Genomic DNA, 18,641 nt, shown 5'->3' with positions numbered 1-18,641 from the left:
TTCTTGTCGGTTTCATTTTGATTTTAAGAAAAATGTGCCCTTAATTGACACAGACCCTCAGAAATCACCAGCGGATTTGCAGCAGATTTGGGAAGCTGTCACGTTGACGGCAGGCTACAACTCATCTCGTTACAGCCTCCCTTTTGTAGTTGAACCAGAGGAGTCAGAGCCCGGGCTGCCTCTACATATGGTATAGCATTTGTCAATATTAAATTTAATTTGTGCTACGAGCGGCCTGCTGACGGCGAGAACACAAGCCTGCTGAACTTCGCTTTGTGTGTTCAGCACAGCCAACATTAACAAACCTAATGAATTCAGCTACATTATCCTGCCCAATCTAGGCCAGTTCTGTTGATTAAAATCGTTACAGGTTTGAGGGCTGACCCTGGAAAATCCCACTTAAAATTTAACTACTTCATCACCAATCCTGTCTCCCGTACTTCTCCAATGGAAGGATACACCCCGCTTACAAAGCCAGTGGACCACCATGAAGAGGTCGTCATCAACAACAGACATTTATTGAGCGCCTATTGTGTGCAAGGCACTGTGCTAGGGACGAGGCTACAAAGACAAAGGAGAAACGGTCCCTGCTCGCAAAGAGCTTACAATCTAATTAGGCTAATAGGACACATACATAAAGAGACAAGAACAATCCAAGGTAGCATTTAATATTAGGGCACGGAGTAAAAACAAACAGGATTGCAGCCTTTTTTTTTTTTTTTTTTTTTGCTTTTCTATGGTGGCTCAATACCCTGAGTAGGTGAGGATGAGTGAGCTACAATAGAGGGTTTACTCCTGCTCGTTTTTGAAGCCTACAGACCCTCTCTCACCTCACTCCACTCCAGTGTCTTCTGGCAGGTGCTAGAACCTAGGCAGTGGATTCACTCTCCCCCCAAGGCCTTAGTATTCTGGTTCTCTTTGAGGTGGCCTTTTGATAGATAGGGGGACGCATTGTCCCAGTTTGTCTGGGACTTGTCCTAGTTTAAGCACTAGAAATCTGTCTTGAAGTCCCCACCCCCACCCCCACCCTCCACCCCAAGCCTGGGGGAAACAAGGACAGTACTTGTGAAGTACCTACTCCTGTAGCCAGATGGAGTCCTCCCACCTACTAGGGTCACTGCATCGCAGGGCCTACCCCAAATCTGTTCCCCAGGTAGGTCTCTAGTTTAAAAACCTACCAGACTAACTTAACAGCCTCCAAAGACGGCTGGTTCAAGAGCCCAGTGTAGACAAAAGACAGGAGAGCATGAAGGTGGAAAGATGGGATTGAGGTTTCAGAGAGAAGCAGTGAGGATGGAAGGAATGATTGGATCGGATCAGGTATGGAATGTGGAGGAGTGTTACCCTCCCCTCCTAACACCGCAGACAGAAGAGGAATCTCGGAGTAAGTCTGAATTAACAACCTGAATCACCCCCCACCCCAAGTGGGATTCAAGGTGTATTTCCATGAGGTCAACTCCTACACAAGGGCAAATACTAGGGTGGCTACTGGATAGGTGCGGATATGTTCCAACAACTCTGTATTAATCCTGACAAAATTCCGACGTGTTCCTTTCACTTCCACTTCGCATTCCTTTCACTTCCTAATCGATAATTCTAACCTTCGAGGTGAGTTTTTGTTCCCGAATGAGGTTATATCCTTCAATTTTAATGTAACCAAAATGGATCAGGAATGCAAAGTATTTCAGGACACAAGGGTAATCTGTCCGGAGAGGTGGTGGCGGTGGCTGGAATCTAAAGCACATACTTGGCAGCAATTTAGGGATTCCGAGAGACCACACACAAATTTCTCTTCCAGGTACAGTATTTTGCGGTTTGCTTTCATTTCTTTCTTTCTTTTATTTTTTTTTTTTAAGATTTTATTTACTTATTCATGAGAGGCACAGAGAGAGAGAGAGAGAGAGAGAGAGAGAGAGAGAGGCAGAGACGGGCAGAGGGAGAAGCAGGCTCCATGCAGGGAGCCCGACGTGGGACTCGATCCCGGGTCTCCAGGATCAGGCCCTAGGCTGAAGGCGGCGCTAAACTGCTGAGCAACTGGAGCTGCCCTCTTTCTTTCCTTCTTTCTTTTTCTTTTCTTTTCTCTTTTCTTTTCTTTTCTTTTCTTTTCTTTTCTTTTCTTTTCTTTTCTTTTCTTTTCTTTTCTTTTCTTTTCTTTTCTTTTCTTTCTTCTTTCTTTCAAGTATAGCTCTCACTCTGAAATCTCAGGACCTTGGAAGTTCCTGAATCACCCTGGTTTTATGTCTAGCCCTTAGGAGCACATACCAGGGTCAGTGAAGCACAGGGACTTAGTTACCAAACACCCATTAACCATAATGGAAATCACACAGCAAAGTCCCCACGCAGCACACTGAATATTTACCTCCTAATGTTCTTTTAATGTACGCTTTCTTGGGTGAATATTTACCGTACAATAATAAATGTAAGATTCCTCTTTTTATGGGCCATTTGAAGTGATTGATTTTGTTTGTGAATTCCTGTATCTTTGCCCATAATGGCTATCTATTGTAATGGCCTCTGCCAAATGTTCTTGCGTTGAAATAACAGACGCCATGGATCGGCCAGCTGTGGCTTTGTATTACTGTGGTCTTAAAAGCCAGGCGGTAGCTGATGACACAGCTGGGAAAGAAGAAAAGGTGTATAACATAACGAGTCCGACTAAGACATCCAACACAATGGGATATTGAAATCACTGAGGTCTGTAAACATGCTTCTGTAGTCATCTTTTATATCAGGGTTGATGTGTAATGGTGTTGAAGGGTGTTGAGACCGAGAGTCACAAAATGATAGCAGCAAGATAAGAATTCAATTGCCCACAGCCAGGTCCATCAGCATAATCTATCAGAATTCTAGGCTTTTTTTTTTTTTTTTTGCAATGGTATAATAAAAACCACTGCCCAAGTGATAACTCTGACACCTATTTATACCGTATTTTTAAAAATATAAATTCCCACATTCACATATCTTAGCTACGCTTAGACTGAAGCTATTTCCCAGTGAAGCCAGGGATTTCAGAATTTGGTTGCTTTGAGCTCTTCTGAGTATTTAGGAGGGAGGAAGAAGTTACAAAAAAGATGGAGTTATCATATGGTCTTTTTAAAAAAAAACCCACAAAAAACCGAATCCTAAAACCTAAAGATAACACAGGCATTTGAGATATTATTAGATTAGGTAATTTAGCTACATTTTTGCATGTCCCAAATATGCCTTTCCAAATTTCCATAAAAATAAAACTTGTTAAAGGAGCTACTTACATCTGAACAACATCACGTCTTCAAGTGATGGTAAAGGTAGCCAGTAAATCAATCATATGAAATTCATACTCTTTTTCATATGTTCATAAAGTATTGTGTGTTCAGAGTCCATGCTGCAGAAGAGATTGTGCTGGAATAAAATGCTACAGTCTCTTTTAAAACTAGGAGAAAATTTAAAAAAACACATACATTTGAATTGTACTGGCTTTTAACAGCTCAAGCTACACCACAATAATCCCAACTTTGTTCCTGCCATATAAATATCCGGACTGTGTTTGCATCCAACCACAGTACTCCCTAAAATTAGTAGTACTAGTTAGTGCAAGGGAATGGAATCTTAGGACTAATTAAGGAAAGGCAAAGGAAGTGGCAATGTGAGAAATCTTTAATCCCAGGTCAGGTCACGTTCTGTAAAACAACGTTGGTCTCCATATGTAATACGTGCTGGTGCCTTCGCATCAGAAAAACCACATGCCTTCTAAGTCATGTGTAAAAAAAAAAAAAAAAAAAAAAAAAAGACACACTGGTATATTTTTAAAAAGACTATTTTTGAAGAATATCACTTGCTTAAATGAATGTCCTATTTCATACTGGTATCTTGGCTCTGAATAGAAGGAGTCCTTCTTACTCCTCCAGACCAGGGAATGGCTAGGACTGCCATGTAAGACTTGCACCGAGGGAATCTGAATAGTTCACGGGACACATGAGTCGTATGATAGGGACTTGCGTTCTCTTCTCACAGACTCTCAGAAGGGCTGTTCCTTGCTCCTGTAGCCAGGAACCAACACCACAGAGGCGCGCTCTCTCTCTCTCTCTCTCTCTCAGGTTTTTTTTTTTTTTTTTTCAACCCTCGTTCCCCCTTTGGGTGCAAGAAATACCAGAAATGCAGGGGGTAGACTGTAGCCAATGGGGACCAGTTGAGGAAGTTAGCTGTTTAACCACAGAGGGAGATAGATAGTAGGGGAATAAAAAGACCCCCCAAAATCAGGCTTTTGCTGCTGCGGAAACCCCATCATTCCAAGTGCAATGCCCTCAAACGGGTCGAGAGGCTTACAGAATGTTAGATTTGGAAGGAAACTTAACGCAGTCATCTGGTACAGGGGCATAATTCTCAGACAAGGAAACTAGGGTTTACGCCAAGGAGCCTACACCAACTATTACTGAAGATGTATCTTTTTGTTGTAATAACACCGTTTTTGGTTATCAGTTTTGTCATCTGGAGCATTTTACGTTAGAAAATGTCACAGCTATTCTTGAAGCCTAAGGGTTCAAAAAATGCAATGGCACATTTCCAAGCCAACCACATGCTAACAATGAGCATCGTGAGCGTAGTCACTCATCAGCCCCATCACTAGGTGTTTTCCAACCATCATTCAGGGTTAAAGAGCTAAGAAGGAAAGATTAGCACATAATCAACATCTATAAAAATACTGGCCTAGAGTACACTAAAAAACTCTTAATAAATAAATAGTGGGCATTTGCTTTATGAAAGTCAGTGGAGATGTGCTCTTCAGAAATCATGTCCAGACGTCCGGACTGCTTTTTACAAATCACACATACAGAGCCCAACGGATGACAAAGATTATAGATCAGGTTAGGATACAACTTGATAGAAAACTGTCTTTCGATGTGGTATTTCTATAAAGGAACACAACTAACGTTGAGTTGCTCGTGTTTCGGTTTTGAAGGCAATACTTAAAGAGATCCAGAATGTTCTTTTAGCCATGGCAGCAGCATTGAAATGAGTGTTTAGCTCCGAAGGTCCCTTTTGAGAGGAATGACACTCATGGGGACATACTAATTCTTGAATTTTCTCCTTACACACCAACCGCACTGCTTTGTAGTCACGCCTCAGAGGCATCTGTACATGTTGCTTACTGAGGAGTTTCCTGCTTCCAGTCTGGTCCCTCTTTTGTGTCTGGTGGCTCAGGACGTCCAGTGCCCTGGCGTCTGATACAGTAGGTACGTGGGATTTCGGTCTGGCACACGCATTGCTCAGAAGACAGGTTTATTCTCAGGATGCTTTATAGCAAGTGACTCTGGTTTCCAGTCTGGTTGAAAAAAGTGAATGTTGAATGTCCGTGCCCAGTTCTTAAAGACGCGTTTCTCCGTGATGAAGCGGTGATGACTGCCCTTCCGTCCTCGCTCGTGGGAGAGGTACATTGTACATTCATCAGGTCCGAAAGGTTCATAATAGTGATAAGGTACTGAAGGGTGATTGGGGTCCCTGTAGGAGGAAAACGAGATGACTGAGTAATGGGGGAAAAAAATCCCTTTGACTGATTAAGCTGATGAACACAATGCAATATTTCCAAGTTAAATAAATTTCAACAAATGGTTTTTCTGATGGGTACACTTAAGCAAGGGGAAAGCTTTTGAGGTTCTGAAGTAAACGCACTGAGCATCATTATCAAAGAGATTATAGGGTGTTATATGAATTTGTTCTCTGTGGAAACTTCTCCTAAGCCAGCCCTGCCCACTGTGCTCCAGCCATACTGGCCTTTCTGGTCATCAGCTCTGCCAAGCTTGACCTTGAGGCCTTGGCACGTGAAGGCGTCCCCTGGTTGTAACCCACTCCTCACCAGTTCACTCCTTACCCCTGGGCATTGACTTAAATCTGTCCTCTTCAGAGAGGCTTTACCTGACACCCGTCCCTTTGCTCTCAGTCAGATTTATTTTCCTTACAGCATTAATCCCTCTCCAGAGTTGTTTACCTGTTTATTGTCTGTTTATGAGGGCAGGCCTTGGTCCTGTTCCTAGTAGGTGCTCAATAAATAATTTTTGAATTCCTGTTGTTAGGAGAAACTTATATGGAGTTAGCAGCTAAACAGCAAACCTCTAAAGAAAATTTCTCCTCCAGCACGGTAGGTTGACGATCCTGGTTTGATCCCATGGAACAAGCACAGCAAGCACGATGCCACCATTTTCTTCTTGTTGCTCTAGGTAAACAATGGACTCAAATCCACAGTCTCTGAATCCAGAAATTCCAAATCCTCAAATCCTTGCATTGTAGCCTGATAGCCCCAACATTTTTTTTTTTTTTCTGTTTCTCTATCCCTATTTCACCTCAAATGAGAAACACTGGCTCATTTCTTCAAGGTAGCTTGCAAAGGATTAACGTGTTGAGGAGGTTGGGTGCTCTGTTGTGCGGTTACTAAGATATCTGACCCCCAAAGAGCCCCGGTCCAGGCTCGTTTCCATTCTAGTCCAATCCACTCCACTTCTTCAGTCTTCAAGTCTAGATGATAAATTTAGTCAAGGTATCCCAGCAGGTCAACCTTCCTAATCTTGAACTACACTCACCAACCGGCTTTCACGAAGGGTTTAGTTCTTCTCTTAAAAGACCCAGGCAAACCACCTTTCCGTGCCTGGTCCCCTGGGGTCCCCACTCCGGTCACTCGGGCTCTATTCTAAGTACCAGTAACTTTGTTTCCCAGAGATGTTCATCCTGCGAGACACCTATTCGTCTCCTTCAGAGGAGATCAATACGCAGATAGCTTCTAGAGTAGCAACTTTACTGAGGTCAGGGATCGAAGTCTTTTATCAAGAGGGGTGTCAAGTTTGTGGCTCTGACAACAATAAACCTTTTGAGCTGCCTGTCCTCTGAGGTTAAAGTTCCTCCAGGAAGAGAGATTTATGATTTATTTTCGTCATGCAGCATTTAAGCGTTCCTCATCCTGGGTTGGATGCTATGCTGAATTAATCCTTTGCATCTCTATGACATCTCAGAGGTACCTCTGTTCCACGGTGAAACTTCAGATCCGGGCCTGTCTGGTTAATAAAGATTTCACTCACTTACTTCAGAAATAGGAATCCCCTTAGAATTTTAATAGAGGGTATTTTCGAGTCAGAAAATGCATTCTAGGAAGAAGTCAGGTTGGAACTGGCCACCATGGAGAAAAGAATAAACAAGAAAAGATAGTTTGTGAGACAAATGGCCCCAGAGTCATACGGCGTAATTTGGGGGAACCAAGCCAAATTCACTGTGCCACGGTCTACTTGGGGTTAAGCTTTTATTCCAACATGCATCAGGTGTTAAATCTGATTTATCTACACTTTGAACATATTACTGGCATCAATCTGATTAAAGAAACAATTAGGCTTCTAAAAATAGCATGAGATTGAGTTGGCACCTAGGAATACAGAGAAATTGGAAACCAGCGAAAGGATGCCCTAAGATCGATTTCCTGATTCAAGAAGACCTTCTCTTTGAATGAAAACTTATCTGGCTCCCTATTGATCACCTAAAGGGAGGATTAAATTTACACATTTGATTGTTATGATTTCCAAAGGGTCCAAATAAGGGATTGTTTCCACACTTTTAAAAATCTCTGTCCAAGCGGCAGAGGAGTGCTTTGCAGGCCTTGTGAGGTCAGAGCCAAGGCAACTGCAGGGACAGGCCCCCCAGGGAAGGCCTGCCACCAGCCATAATCCATAATCCACTGCTCGGGCAGGAAGGCCTTCCCAGTGCAAGGCCAGGACTCCCTGGGTCTGTTCTCAAACCCGACTTTGACTTCCCGAAGGCCGCCGTGGCTTTTCCTTCCACCACCTGACCCAACAGCAATTAAGGGCGGCAGGACTCCCACGCCAGGAGGCCACCCTGGTAGGGAGGTAGTGGCCCCAAGTGCCTGTCTGGGGACCCGGGGATGCTGAGGGAGTGACGATGTGGGGCCAGGGGTGGGGAGAAGCACATGGCTCCGTTTCCCAAGCGGCGGTGGCCTGTCATCAGCACTCCAAGGGCCACCTCGGGAATAAATCCTGCAAAAATAATGTACAGAAGGATTTATATTTCTTTAGAGAGGAAGCAGAGTGGAGCGGGGGCTGGGGGTGGGGGTGGGGGCAGTGAAAGCACAAACATTCAGCGCAGCAGGGAGCTTTGGGACAAACCATTGCCTGCGTTCCACCTCCACCGACCTGGCTTAATTGATCTGGGGAGGGTCCCAGGCAAGGCGATTTGAAAAGGGGCCTTAGGTTCGAGCGTCAGAATAAATCATGGTAGTATCGCATTATAAGACCCGTAAAATAAAAGAAGGATCCATGAGTCCATGATGATTTCAATAAATAATTGAATCTGGAAATAAGTAAGGAAGGAGAAAGAGCATTTCCTGGCAGAAGAGTTCAACCCGGAGAGAAGGGGGGACAGAGAAATCGCCACCAGAACAGCCCCGTGGTTGTCCGGGCAAGGGGCGCCGACGGATGGAACCCTAGTGGGGGGAGGACGCCGAAGGGAAACAGGGTATTGGCACGAAGGGTCTCCCCGAGACCTTTATTAATGACAAAGGGAAAAGGAAAACCCTGGAGGCTCAGCAGTGGAGCATCTGCCTTCAGCCCAGGGCGTGACCCTGGAGCCCCGGGATCGAGTCCCGCGTCGGGCTCCGGGCCTGGAGCCTGCTTCTCCCTCTGCCTGTGTGTGTGTGTCTCTCTCTCTGTGTCATGAATAAATAAATAAAATCTTAAAAAAAAAAAAAAAAAAAAAACAACCAAAGGGAAAAGTAATACCTTCACGGTGGATAGCACTTGGCTGGCGATCAAGGTCACCACCGCGGGTGACAAGACGATCGCTGGCAGGTGCCTCCTGCCGCGGGGTCTGGGGGTGCTGGGGGTGCGGGGGGGGGGAGTCTCTGTGAGGATGGAGGGGAGGCCCTGTGAGGAGGGAGGAGGCGGTGAAGGCAGACGGGGAGGCCAGGTCCCGGAGGCCCGTGTGCCTCGGGAGCCAGCGTGACCTCGGGAGCAGGGGAGGGAGGCCAGGGTGGGGCCGCGGCCGGGAGGTTAAGGCAGCACCGGCGAGGAAGGACTGTGCCCTGGGGCCGTCGTGCCTCCCGAGGCGCCCATGTGCACGATCGGGCCACCCGAAGTCTTCTGGCCCAAGGGGGACCCCCGGAAGTCACCCGGGCCCCGTGGGACAGGTCCAGGGGAGCTGGATGGAAAACGGGAGCTCGAGGCTTGTGGGGCGCCCGATCCACCCGTGTCTTGGGAACCGGTCACTCATGATGGCCTGGCTGTACCACGGTCCCCTCCTCGGGCCCCTCTGGGTCTGTCTGTGCCTTGGTTTCCCCAGCAATCAGAGGCAATGATTAGACGCTCCCGGAACGCGTGTGCCAGTCGGGTGTAGACAGGGAGGCGGCAGGACTGGGTGTAGACGGGGAGGCAGCAGGACTGTAGCTCAGGCCAGAGGAGGTCGGAGGTCTTGCAAGGCCGAGGGTAAAGCAGAGAAGCGGGGGGCTCTGGATGGAGCGGGGACGGGGGGCCCAACAGTCTTTTGACTGAATTGCGTCCAGGTGACCCCCAGGAGACCGAAGCCAGAGGCCCTCTGTCGCCTCCCACCATGTCCTCCGCACCCAACACGACTCGGTGGGGCGAAGGACGTCTCTGTGGTTACTTCGGCAAATAACCCCTTTTGAGGATACTCGTTGTGTCCTACGGTCTGAAAAAGTTAATTGACCAAAAATGAGCATTTGGCTCTTCCTTGCTTGCTGATCTGGCCCCAGGAGCCTAACTCTTCAGTCCAGGGAGCAACTGGGCAGCGTAAGGAAGCAGCGGGAGGGGCAGGTGCACCTGAGCTGGGCGCCCGCGAAGCCCACCCCCAGGGGGGCAGGGAAGCGGCGTCCAGTCGGTAGAGGAGGCCTTCGGCCGCGTCCTTCCCTTTCTGGCAGCCGGGCTCTCCTCACCACCTGGGCACCATCTGTAGAGCTCGCGGGACACCCCCTTAAAACGTGCTACCAGGTACCCCCACTCGCAGGTTAGCGAGTCCCGACACCCGGTGCACTCACGCACGCGGGTATACCCGGGGGGGGGGGGCAAGGCTTCCTCGCCTAGTGCCTTGCGTGTCACGTAGACTCAGGCTCAGCACTGCTGTCTCCACCACCTACAGACACGGAAGCCGAAGCTTCGGAGAGAGTAAGGAGCCTGCCCCGATCGCTAAGGTCAATACGGTCAAAGAACCTTCTCCAAGTCACGCAGTTTCTAGAAGCAGAGATGGCTATTTTCTCACCCACGTGAACACCCCTCTCCAGAGCGCTAAGGACGGAGTAGGGGACAGGGCCTTCGTTCACGTGGGATTTAGGGAGCCCCCGCTACGGGCCGGGATGGTCCACGTCTGTGGTCCTGCGGGCCAGGGCTCCTGTCGGGAGCCACACACACACCCCCCTGCCCCTGGAGAGTCTACACTCGCAGGTTCCACCTTCCACCAGCTTGAGCTTTGCCACCTCACAGAACCTTCCCTACGGATTTTGGGGCCCTTGGTGGTATCTCACCCTCACGATCACCAACCCCGCTTGGCCCGCGTAGTTCTCCACTTCTTTCCAAGTAAAAACGAAAGAGGGGAATGGGTGGACGAGCAGCAGGACCGAGAAGTCGCTTTGTCATCCTCGGGTGCTAGGTACTGTCCGCAAGAGTCATGCGACCCCAAGGGGCTGCGCTGTGCCCATCACAGTTTCGGGTGGATCGAGCTTACTCTGAGTTTCTGGGAGGCAAGAGCTGTGCCCTATTCTTTGAACCACCCCCCGGCCCCCCAAGTTCTTGGTACCTTTTGGGGCAACTCTCAGAGTACGGAGGAAAACTGATAATTATTATTATTTTTTATTTTATTTATTTTATTTTATTTTATTTTATTTTATTTATTTTATTTTATTTTATTTATTTATTTTATTTTATTTATTTATTTTATTTTATTTTATTTTATTTATTTTATTTTATTTTATTTTACTTTATTTTATTTTATTTTATTTTATTTTATTTTATTTTATTTTATTTTATTTTATTTAGATAATTATTTTATACCTTACAACACGATGTGATGTATGAGTCACAGTCCTCCCGCTAAGAGCCCTCCCTGAGCGCCGCCCGTGTGCTGGGCGCGGTGTCGGACACTGTCCATCCCTGATCTCGGCCCTATCCCCGTGACCCGCTCGCTCTTATCACCGTCTTCTTAGTCCCATCCTGCAGATGAGGGAAGCGAGGCTCAAGGTGACCCGGTTTCTCCCCGGGGCGGGGGGGCAACTAATGGGGAAGGTTAAAGGAACTGGGGGGTCAGGTTGTGCCGCTCCTGGTTCTCCCCCCTCTGCCTCCCTCAACAGGAGTTGGGACCGACCAGGACGCGCTCTCTCCGCGGCTCTGACGGGACGCAGTGTGCAGGGAGCCCCTGGGGAGGTCTTGGGGAAAGCTCCCGGGGGAGCGGCCACGGAGCCTTTGGGACGGTGGCTGGGGAGCAGCGTCTCGACTCCCTTGCTGGCGCCGTCATGATGAACTAACTCAGAGTAAGAGAAGTGACAGGTTAACTTGCCTTTCATTTGTTTTCCGTAATAAATGGAATATTTCCTTGAACACTCGGAGCCATTAACATTTCAATGCATTCATGCTCTTTCTCTCTGGCGTCCTAATGGCAATATTACATAATTACACCTGCCAGGGGCTATCAACGCCGCCGCTGTCTGCGTGGCCACGAGCGCCGCTCCCGCCCTCGTCAGCCTGGTGGGTGGAGGAGGCAGTTGGCTTCAATTTTTCTTTTTTTCTACGCTCTCCTACCTTCTTTTTGCACATGGATTGCTCAATAGGGAAACAAGGCCAGTGAGTGAGTGGTGAGGGACTGGGTGGTATCCCACCCCCCTAAGTCCTAGAGCTCGTGACCCACCAACCCCGCTTGGCCCACATATTCTCCACTTCTTTCCAAGTAAAAGCAAAAGGGGGGAATGGGTGGACGAGCAGCAGGACCGAGAAGTCGCTTTGTCATCCTCGGGTGCTAGGTACCGTCCACAAGTCACGCGACCCCAAGGGGCTGCGCCGCGTCCATCACAGTTTCGGGTGGATCTGCAGCCACGGGAGCCAACCGTTGCGGCGTCCGAGGCGCTGTTCCAAGCGCTTACGTGTATTAGCTTCTTTGACCACCTACGACCCCGGGGGCTGAGTCCTACTGGCATCATCACGTCCACTTCTGACGAGGAGGAGCCTGAGCCCCAGGGACACTGCACAACTCGCTCGAGGTCACACTCAGGAGGCAGCCGGGTGCAGCGCTGACCCTGGGCCGTCCGACTCCACGACGCACAGCCCTCCGCGCTGCATCACGTCGCTCCCGGGGACGAGTGGGCCCAGGCAGCTAGCCGAGGACGCTCCTGCCCAACCGGACCCTCGCCTAGAAACTGGTGCGGCTGCTGTGTTGGGCCCTTGGGTGAAGGGGAGCGCGGGAAGAGCGGCGCAGGGTAACAGCATGACCCAGTCCCCTCGTCCTGGCATCCAACCTCCAAATTGGCGACTTCGGTAAAGGCCCACGTGGCCTTCAAGAGCTGTTAGGTTTCGAACACACGAAGGTCTAAGCACGCATGGATTTTAACGAGCAAGTTTAATGCCCTCACCCTCGCTGTTGCCGTTTGAAGGTCAGGACCGAGGCCTTGCGCGGGTCATCAGGCGTTCCTGAAAAGCAGGACACTTTCTGAAGTGTCTTTTTTGCTGGCATCGCTGCTTTACGTCACAGGTGGATTTTCAATCAGGCTTCCACAAATGAGGCCCTGAGTATTTCTCAGTGCGTGTGTTAGCACACACCAAACCCCGGCCGGGCACACGCCACGAGGGGACGTAAGGCAGCAGCAGAGATGTGCGTATGCTCCCTCGGAAGTGGTACATCAAAATAATTATGCCGGTGCTTTTGGCCTTAGAAGCCCAAACCGGAGCTACTGATGTGGGGAGGAAAAGAGGCTCAGAGCAATATTTTAATTGAGAAAACAGGCCTTACCGTCAAAGAAATTGCCCTCTTTAATTCATTAAAAATTACCACATCCCTTTCAAAGGAGGATAAAACTAATATTCCTTAATGCTTGCTCATCATTAATATTATGCCAATTATTGCATTACATTTGGGTGATAAATATTCAGAGGATAAATGAAGCCCACAAGATGGATTAATTCTCCAGCAGTACAAACAAAAACTTTCAATATTTTATATCACATAATTAAATGCTGTTTGTTGTTTCTAGAACCAGAACTTGGGACGTGTTAATTAATTGCTTCAAGAAGACAGTTAGACATGTCTCAGGGTTGATATTTGGAATCAGATATTTATAAACCCCGCACAAGCCCTGCTGACGAATTACACTTGCAGGATAAATCCTACCTGCAGAAGTCGGGGGGCACCATGCCATAAACATTGATCCTGTCACACAGCTCCAGTGCAATTGTCATGGTGAACCAGCCAGTGCTGAGCCAAGTGTTAGAGATCTTCCTGGAAGGAACAACAAGTCCGCAAGCTGGTAAAGTGATCATTACAACCATTACCGTCTTAAATCCTTTGGGGAGCGAGGCTGGCGTTTGACACACACCTCCTGTGTCTCTCCAGCTGGCAAGTAGCTGGAACTTTACCAGGTAGGAGTCTCTTACCAACAGCCTCCTATTCCATGGTACGGTGACAAATGATATTCCGGTTCTATCACGGTGGATTCTGACACGAAAGGATGCTCAACGACTTCCACATCATCAAAGATGATGACCGGCGTGTCAGGATTTAAGTGCATGTGCCCGCAGCCCAATTTCTTGTAAGATGACAATCCCCATGTGTCAACTCTTTCTTTATTAACTAGAATACTCGACTCATTGGAAATAGTCCTTGTTCCCCAGGCAAGCTACAGAGGGAAGAGCTTATTAAATATGTAAAAACACACACATGTGTCTGTCTGTTGATTGATATCTACTGATCGATCAAACAATCTTAGGATAAAAGCTTGCCTTCAATGAGACTCATTAACACGGACACCCTGATTTTTTTTTTTTTTCCGGACAACCTGATTGAACGTCTTTCCGTAGGAAGCGTACATTCATTTGGGAAGGGGCAGGTTACCAGAGGAAAAAGAGCACAGCGATGGCGTGTGCTTAACTGAGAATTTGCTTTACTTTACCTCGGAATATCCGGAGCCCTCGAAAAGTTCTTTTCATTAGAAGACCAAATTGACCAAGTTTAAGGAATGAACCTGTGTGTTCCTAAATTCATTCATTTGCCCACTCAAACACCTGTCCTCCGCTCCAGCCCGTGCCAGGCCTAAGGATGACTGTACGGTCTGATTTGACCCTCTGAGGATAACTCGGTCTACCATGCTTTGCTGCTGTGGATATTAATTTCAATTCTTCGGGGGCTGCCGCTTTTGCTTTTTTCCCCCCAGTGCTTATGGCATGCCTCATTAGCCAGTTTCAAACACCTTATCCCCAAGGTCAGACTGTCTGACTTTGCCCGGCCACAGCACCATATGTGACGTGCATAACAGAGGTGCTGAGGAGCTTGCCCAGTTGCACTGTGCAGTGCCCCACTTTGAGGGGGAAGACTTTTTGTTAATCAGTTTGCATGATTTCCAAATCACACATGGACAAAAAAACCCCACAAGAACCCAAAAAACCCAGAGAGGCATATTAAAGAGTCCTTTGTCTTGTCAAGTATCTGACACGAATGGGTGATAGAGTTACTCCTGGGTTCATGGCCTCCCCTCTGTTGTTGTTGAGCCATGTTGTTACTCATTTCAGCTTTCCATTCCATGGTACCCCACCTCATATGAACCCAGGAAGGGGATTTTAAAAGCTTCTAAAGATGGAAGTAGCATGAGTTTGTGTGTTGGCTGTTCCATCACTGGCCAGCAGCATGACCCGTGAGGCAGGTTATTGCTAATCTCTGAGCCCAGATTTCCCTGGCCTGGGGAGCTCTACTTCCCGGGCTACTCGGAGGACTAAATGGGAGAACCCTATAAGAAGTATCTAGCATGGTGTGTTGATACACCGACACCCCTTCCTCCTCTCTCGGTTGCCAGATTGGAGAAAATGAAGCAAATAATTCAGCCATTACTTTCAGTGTGGGATTTTTTTTTTTCTTTTTTTTTTTTTAGCATCCAATACTCTGTTATTAGCTCTGGTGTAGGATCCATCCTCAATCATCAGGGCAGTACGTATGAACTTCTGGAGCCTCTAGCCTAGATAGCTATTAGCAACCCTCTTCTTCCTCACTAGGGCTGAGTATTCATAAGAACCCTGGGACTTGGGGCGCCTGGGTGGCTCAGTCAGTTGAGCATCCGACTGTTGATTTTGGCTCAGGTCATGATCTCAGGGTCGTGAGATGGAACCCTGTGATGTGCTCTGTGCTGGCCATGGAGCCTGCTTGGGATGATTCTCTCTCTTTCTTCCTCCTTGCCCCTCTCACTCTCTATAAAAATAAAAAAAGGGGGAAAAAAGGACTCTGGGCCTGAAGGAGGGGGCGCAGAGCAGAGCTAGCTGGAAGGAAAAGAGGAAGGAGAAGGGGAGAAAGTCTCTTGCCTCAAGTTAGATTCTTCACCTGTGTGGCTGTGACAGTGCAACGGCCAGTTGTTCCAGACTCACACTGGGTCGGCGAATAACTGGGAGCTCCTGAGGCCCAGGAAGAGGCTACGTCCCTATGCTTTTAGAGTTGTCGGAAGCCTCAAGAGGGCTCTCCCTGTGGTAGAAACTCCCCGTTCCTTTGGCTTTCTTTTGTGGGATACGGTAAGGTAAGATCGTTAAGGCACAGCCAGAGATACAGAAAAAAGGTTTCAAGGGTAAAATGGGGGAGGATACAAAGTGAAGGACGAAAGAAACTCAAGTGAAGAGTTCTTTAAAGTGCCACTTACAATTCCCCAGACTTCTTAAATAATAGCCTGTTGGGATCACGTGCTATCGAAATGCAACCGCTTTGTGCTGTCTTTCTAAAAAGATTTGAACTCTTTTTCCAACAAAGGAATATCTACTGTTTTTACACTTAATCAGCTATAATGAAGGAATATGAAGAGCTGTCATGTGCTTATTAGGGAAAATTATCAGATATTCTTTTATATGATGAAGTAACACACTGAGCTGATAATTCTATAGTGCACACTAAATTACAATTAAAGGCCTTTCTGCTCCACCAGAATCTCATTTATAATCTCTATGGAAATATTCTTCCTGCAGTTATTTCATTTATGCTTCCTTTATCTAATTACTATAATATTGGTTCTGAATCATATTTTCCTAATATACCCTTATTCAATTATAAAGTTATTTTCAAGTACAGTTACTTTCTAATATCAAAGAATACCACTTGGCCATCTTCTGTCATTTGTCATGCTTCTTAATTGCAGATTTTTCCTGAGCCATTTTCCCCTCTCCACTTTTAACGGTGAAACTTCTATAAATCAAAATCTATTGAATTATCCTGGGCTTTCTTTTTTTTTTTTTTCCCAAAATAATAGCCCGAAATGAATGTCCTGATAATGAGATGTACAAAATTAGACCTTCCACATTTTGTGTACCTGTAATACATCTTCCTGTTTGACTGGGTTTCAAGAAAAGCAGAGAGAGAAGAAATACTCTTAGACCCCCAAATGTTTTGTGTTTTAATTTTCAGAAACATGTTTGTCCTGAAGGGCTATTTCTCACTTGGTTCTTTTAGCTTGGAGCAGCCAGGTTAAGAATGTGGACACATGAGAATATTGAGTCAGTACAACATTAGCGTCTTTAAGGCAGTCTCCTGAAGGGAAGAGGCATAAAGACTCCAGAAGTTTGGCACCCTGCAAATCCAGACGTGTGATCCCCCTGAAGAGGGAATGTATGGATCCTAGTAGATGGGTGTATGCCCGTGAGAGGCCCAGCAGCCAATCCACAAAGACAGACTCACTGAACAAAGTTTTCAGTGGTCAGAATTTAATAAGCTTAGTCAATGGGGTATGTCTCCACGTGAGTGTGTTTCCTACAGATCTAAGTGACCACAGGGTAGAATGATGGTCTGCAAGTTATCAACTTAAAAAAATCCCTTAAGAAGATCCAGAGCAATGTGTAGTTATCTTAAATAGCTTAGACTGCAGCAGTGTTTCAGGAATTCTTAAATTTAGCAAACAACCATTAAGCTGAAAAGAGGGAAAGTGTTTTCTATTGAAGAGTGTTGCTACTTATTTCACATTTTCCAACCAGCAAAAATGAAACTGTAAATAACTCCTCTCATTCTTCTTCCCTTATAAAATGCTCTGCTGGTTAAATAACTCATTCAAGTGAGTGACAGTCTCTCTTATTTGCGGTTTTTAAAGGGCAATAGGTAACTGGATTTCATGATGACCAGGATCCCCTGTGTGATCTACTGGCGAGGCTAACCATGGAGTCCCCTGGGCCTCTAGGGAAGGAGGTCACAGGGTCAGCAGCCAGCCCTCCCCACTCTTCTGTCCACCAGATGCCATGCTTACCCTTGCCTAGATCTGCTCTCAAATGGTCACAAGGCTTCCAGGATTCAAAAAGAAGGGTCTTCCACACAAAGAAGTTGGGGTGAAGGTTTGGTCCTCCTCTAAGACCCTGTTCACTGACAAGGAGCTGCCCAACCTAGCCTATCCATAGATTCAGTACTTCATGATCTTCATTTCGTTTATCATGTGCCTTTAGTTTTAAGAAATCAACTCAGCAACAGTTTTTGTAAGGCAAGGGGGTAAATTACATCACTGAATGTATATTAACTATAAAATTACATAGTTTAGGATGAAGAACACAAATTTAATCATCAGACCAGTCCTATGAGCCTCGCTGGTCATTATGCCCTTTTCACATGTCAGGTCCCTGCAAGGTTGGATAACTGGTCCAAGGCCACACAACTAGTGAAGGATAGAGTCAGAATTCCAGCCTTGGGCTGTGTATTTGGACTACACTGCACTACCCCTTGGGATACCTAGCTGTTCTTTCTTTTTCACCTAGATCGGGCCAGCTCATGTCCCTTCATCTTGGCCTCGTCAAGGGCCCTTCCTTGCAGCCCTCCCAGCTGTAGCCACACAAGATTTTTCTCCAACCCCCTGCATGTTCTCTCACCTCAAGCCCTTGTGCCCATAAGGAGGCTTCTCTCCCCTTCCAGCTCCTTGTTTACCTGGATAAATACTTATTGGTCCTGATCTCAGCCTAACTACATCCTTTTGAGAAAGCCCTTTCCTCATGCCCCCATCTCCTAGACCAGTGCTTTTCAAAATATTTTGATATATAATGAGAAATACATTTTACCTCATGATTGAGCATATGTGTGTGTGTGTGTGTGTGTGTGTGTGTGTGCATGTATGGTCTTCATTTCACTTTATTTTTTAAGGTGTGTAATTCAGGGGCACCTGGCTAGCTAAGTTGGGAGAGCGTGACACTCTTGATCTGGAGGTAGTAAGTTCGAGCCCCACGTGGGGCGTAGAGATTACTTAAATAAATAAAGCTTAAAAAAATAAATAGGAGTACCTGGGTGGCTCAGTCGGTTGAGCGACCAACTCTTGGTTTCAGCTCAAGTCATGATCTCATGGGCCTGAGGATGAACCCCTGTGTCGGGCTCCACACTCAGCGAGGAGTCTCCTTGAGATTCTCTCCCTTTCCCTCCTCCCTGTCCCTCCCCTGGTCATGCACACATGTGCTCTTTCTCGCTCTCAA

The 18,641-nt window shown here is 46.9% G+C and overlaps 1 protein-coding gene across 1 annotated transcript in view; it reads right to left on the bottom strand.

Annotated features, from left to right (window-relative positions):
- Window positions 1-496: 496 nt before the first annotated feature.
- ST6GALNAC5 (ST6 N-acetylgalactosaminide alpha-2,6-sialyltransferase 5) overlaps window positions 497-18,641 on the bottom strand; it is a 162,936-nt gene continuing 144,791 nt past the window's right edge. The window contains exons 4-5 of the mRNA XM_072834119.1: window positions 13,354-13,461; window positions 497-5,478 (exon numbers count right to left, since the gene is read on the bottom strand). Coding sequence (XP_072690220.1) covers window positions 5,247-5,478; window positions 13,354-13,461 — 340 coding nt within the window. The 3' untranslated portion in view covers window positions 497-5,246. The remainder of the gene's footprint in view (window positions 5,479-13,353; window positions 13,462-18,641) is intronic.

The sequence above is a fragment of the Canis lupus genome, chromosome 8, assembly GCF_048164855.1.
Source record: "Canis lupus baileyi chromosome 8, mCanLup2.hap1, whole genome shotgun sequence".
Lineage (NCBI taxonomy): Eukaryota > Metazoa > Chordata > Mammalia > Carnivora > Canidae > Canis > Canis lupus.
Note: the sequence above shows the minus strand (reverse complement) of the source record. Positions and strands in the feature narration are given on the sequence as shown.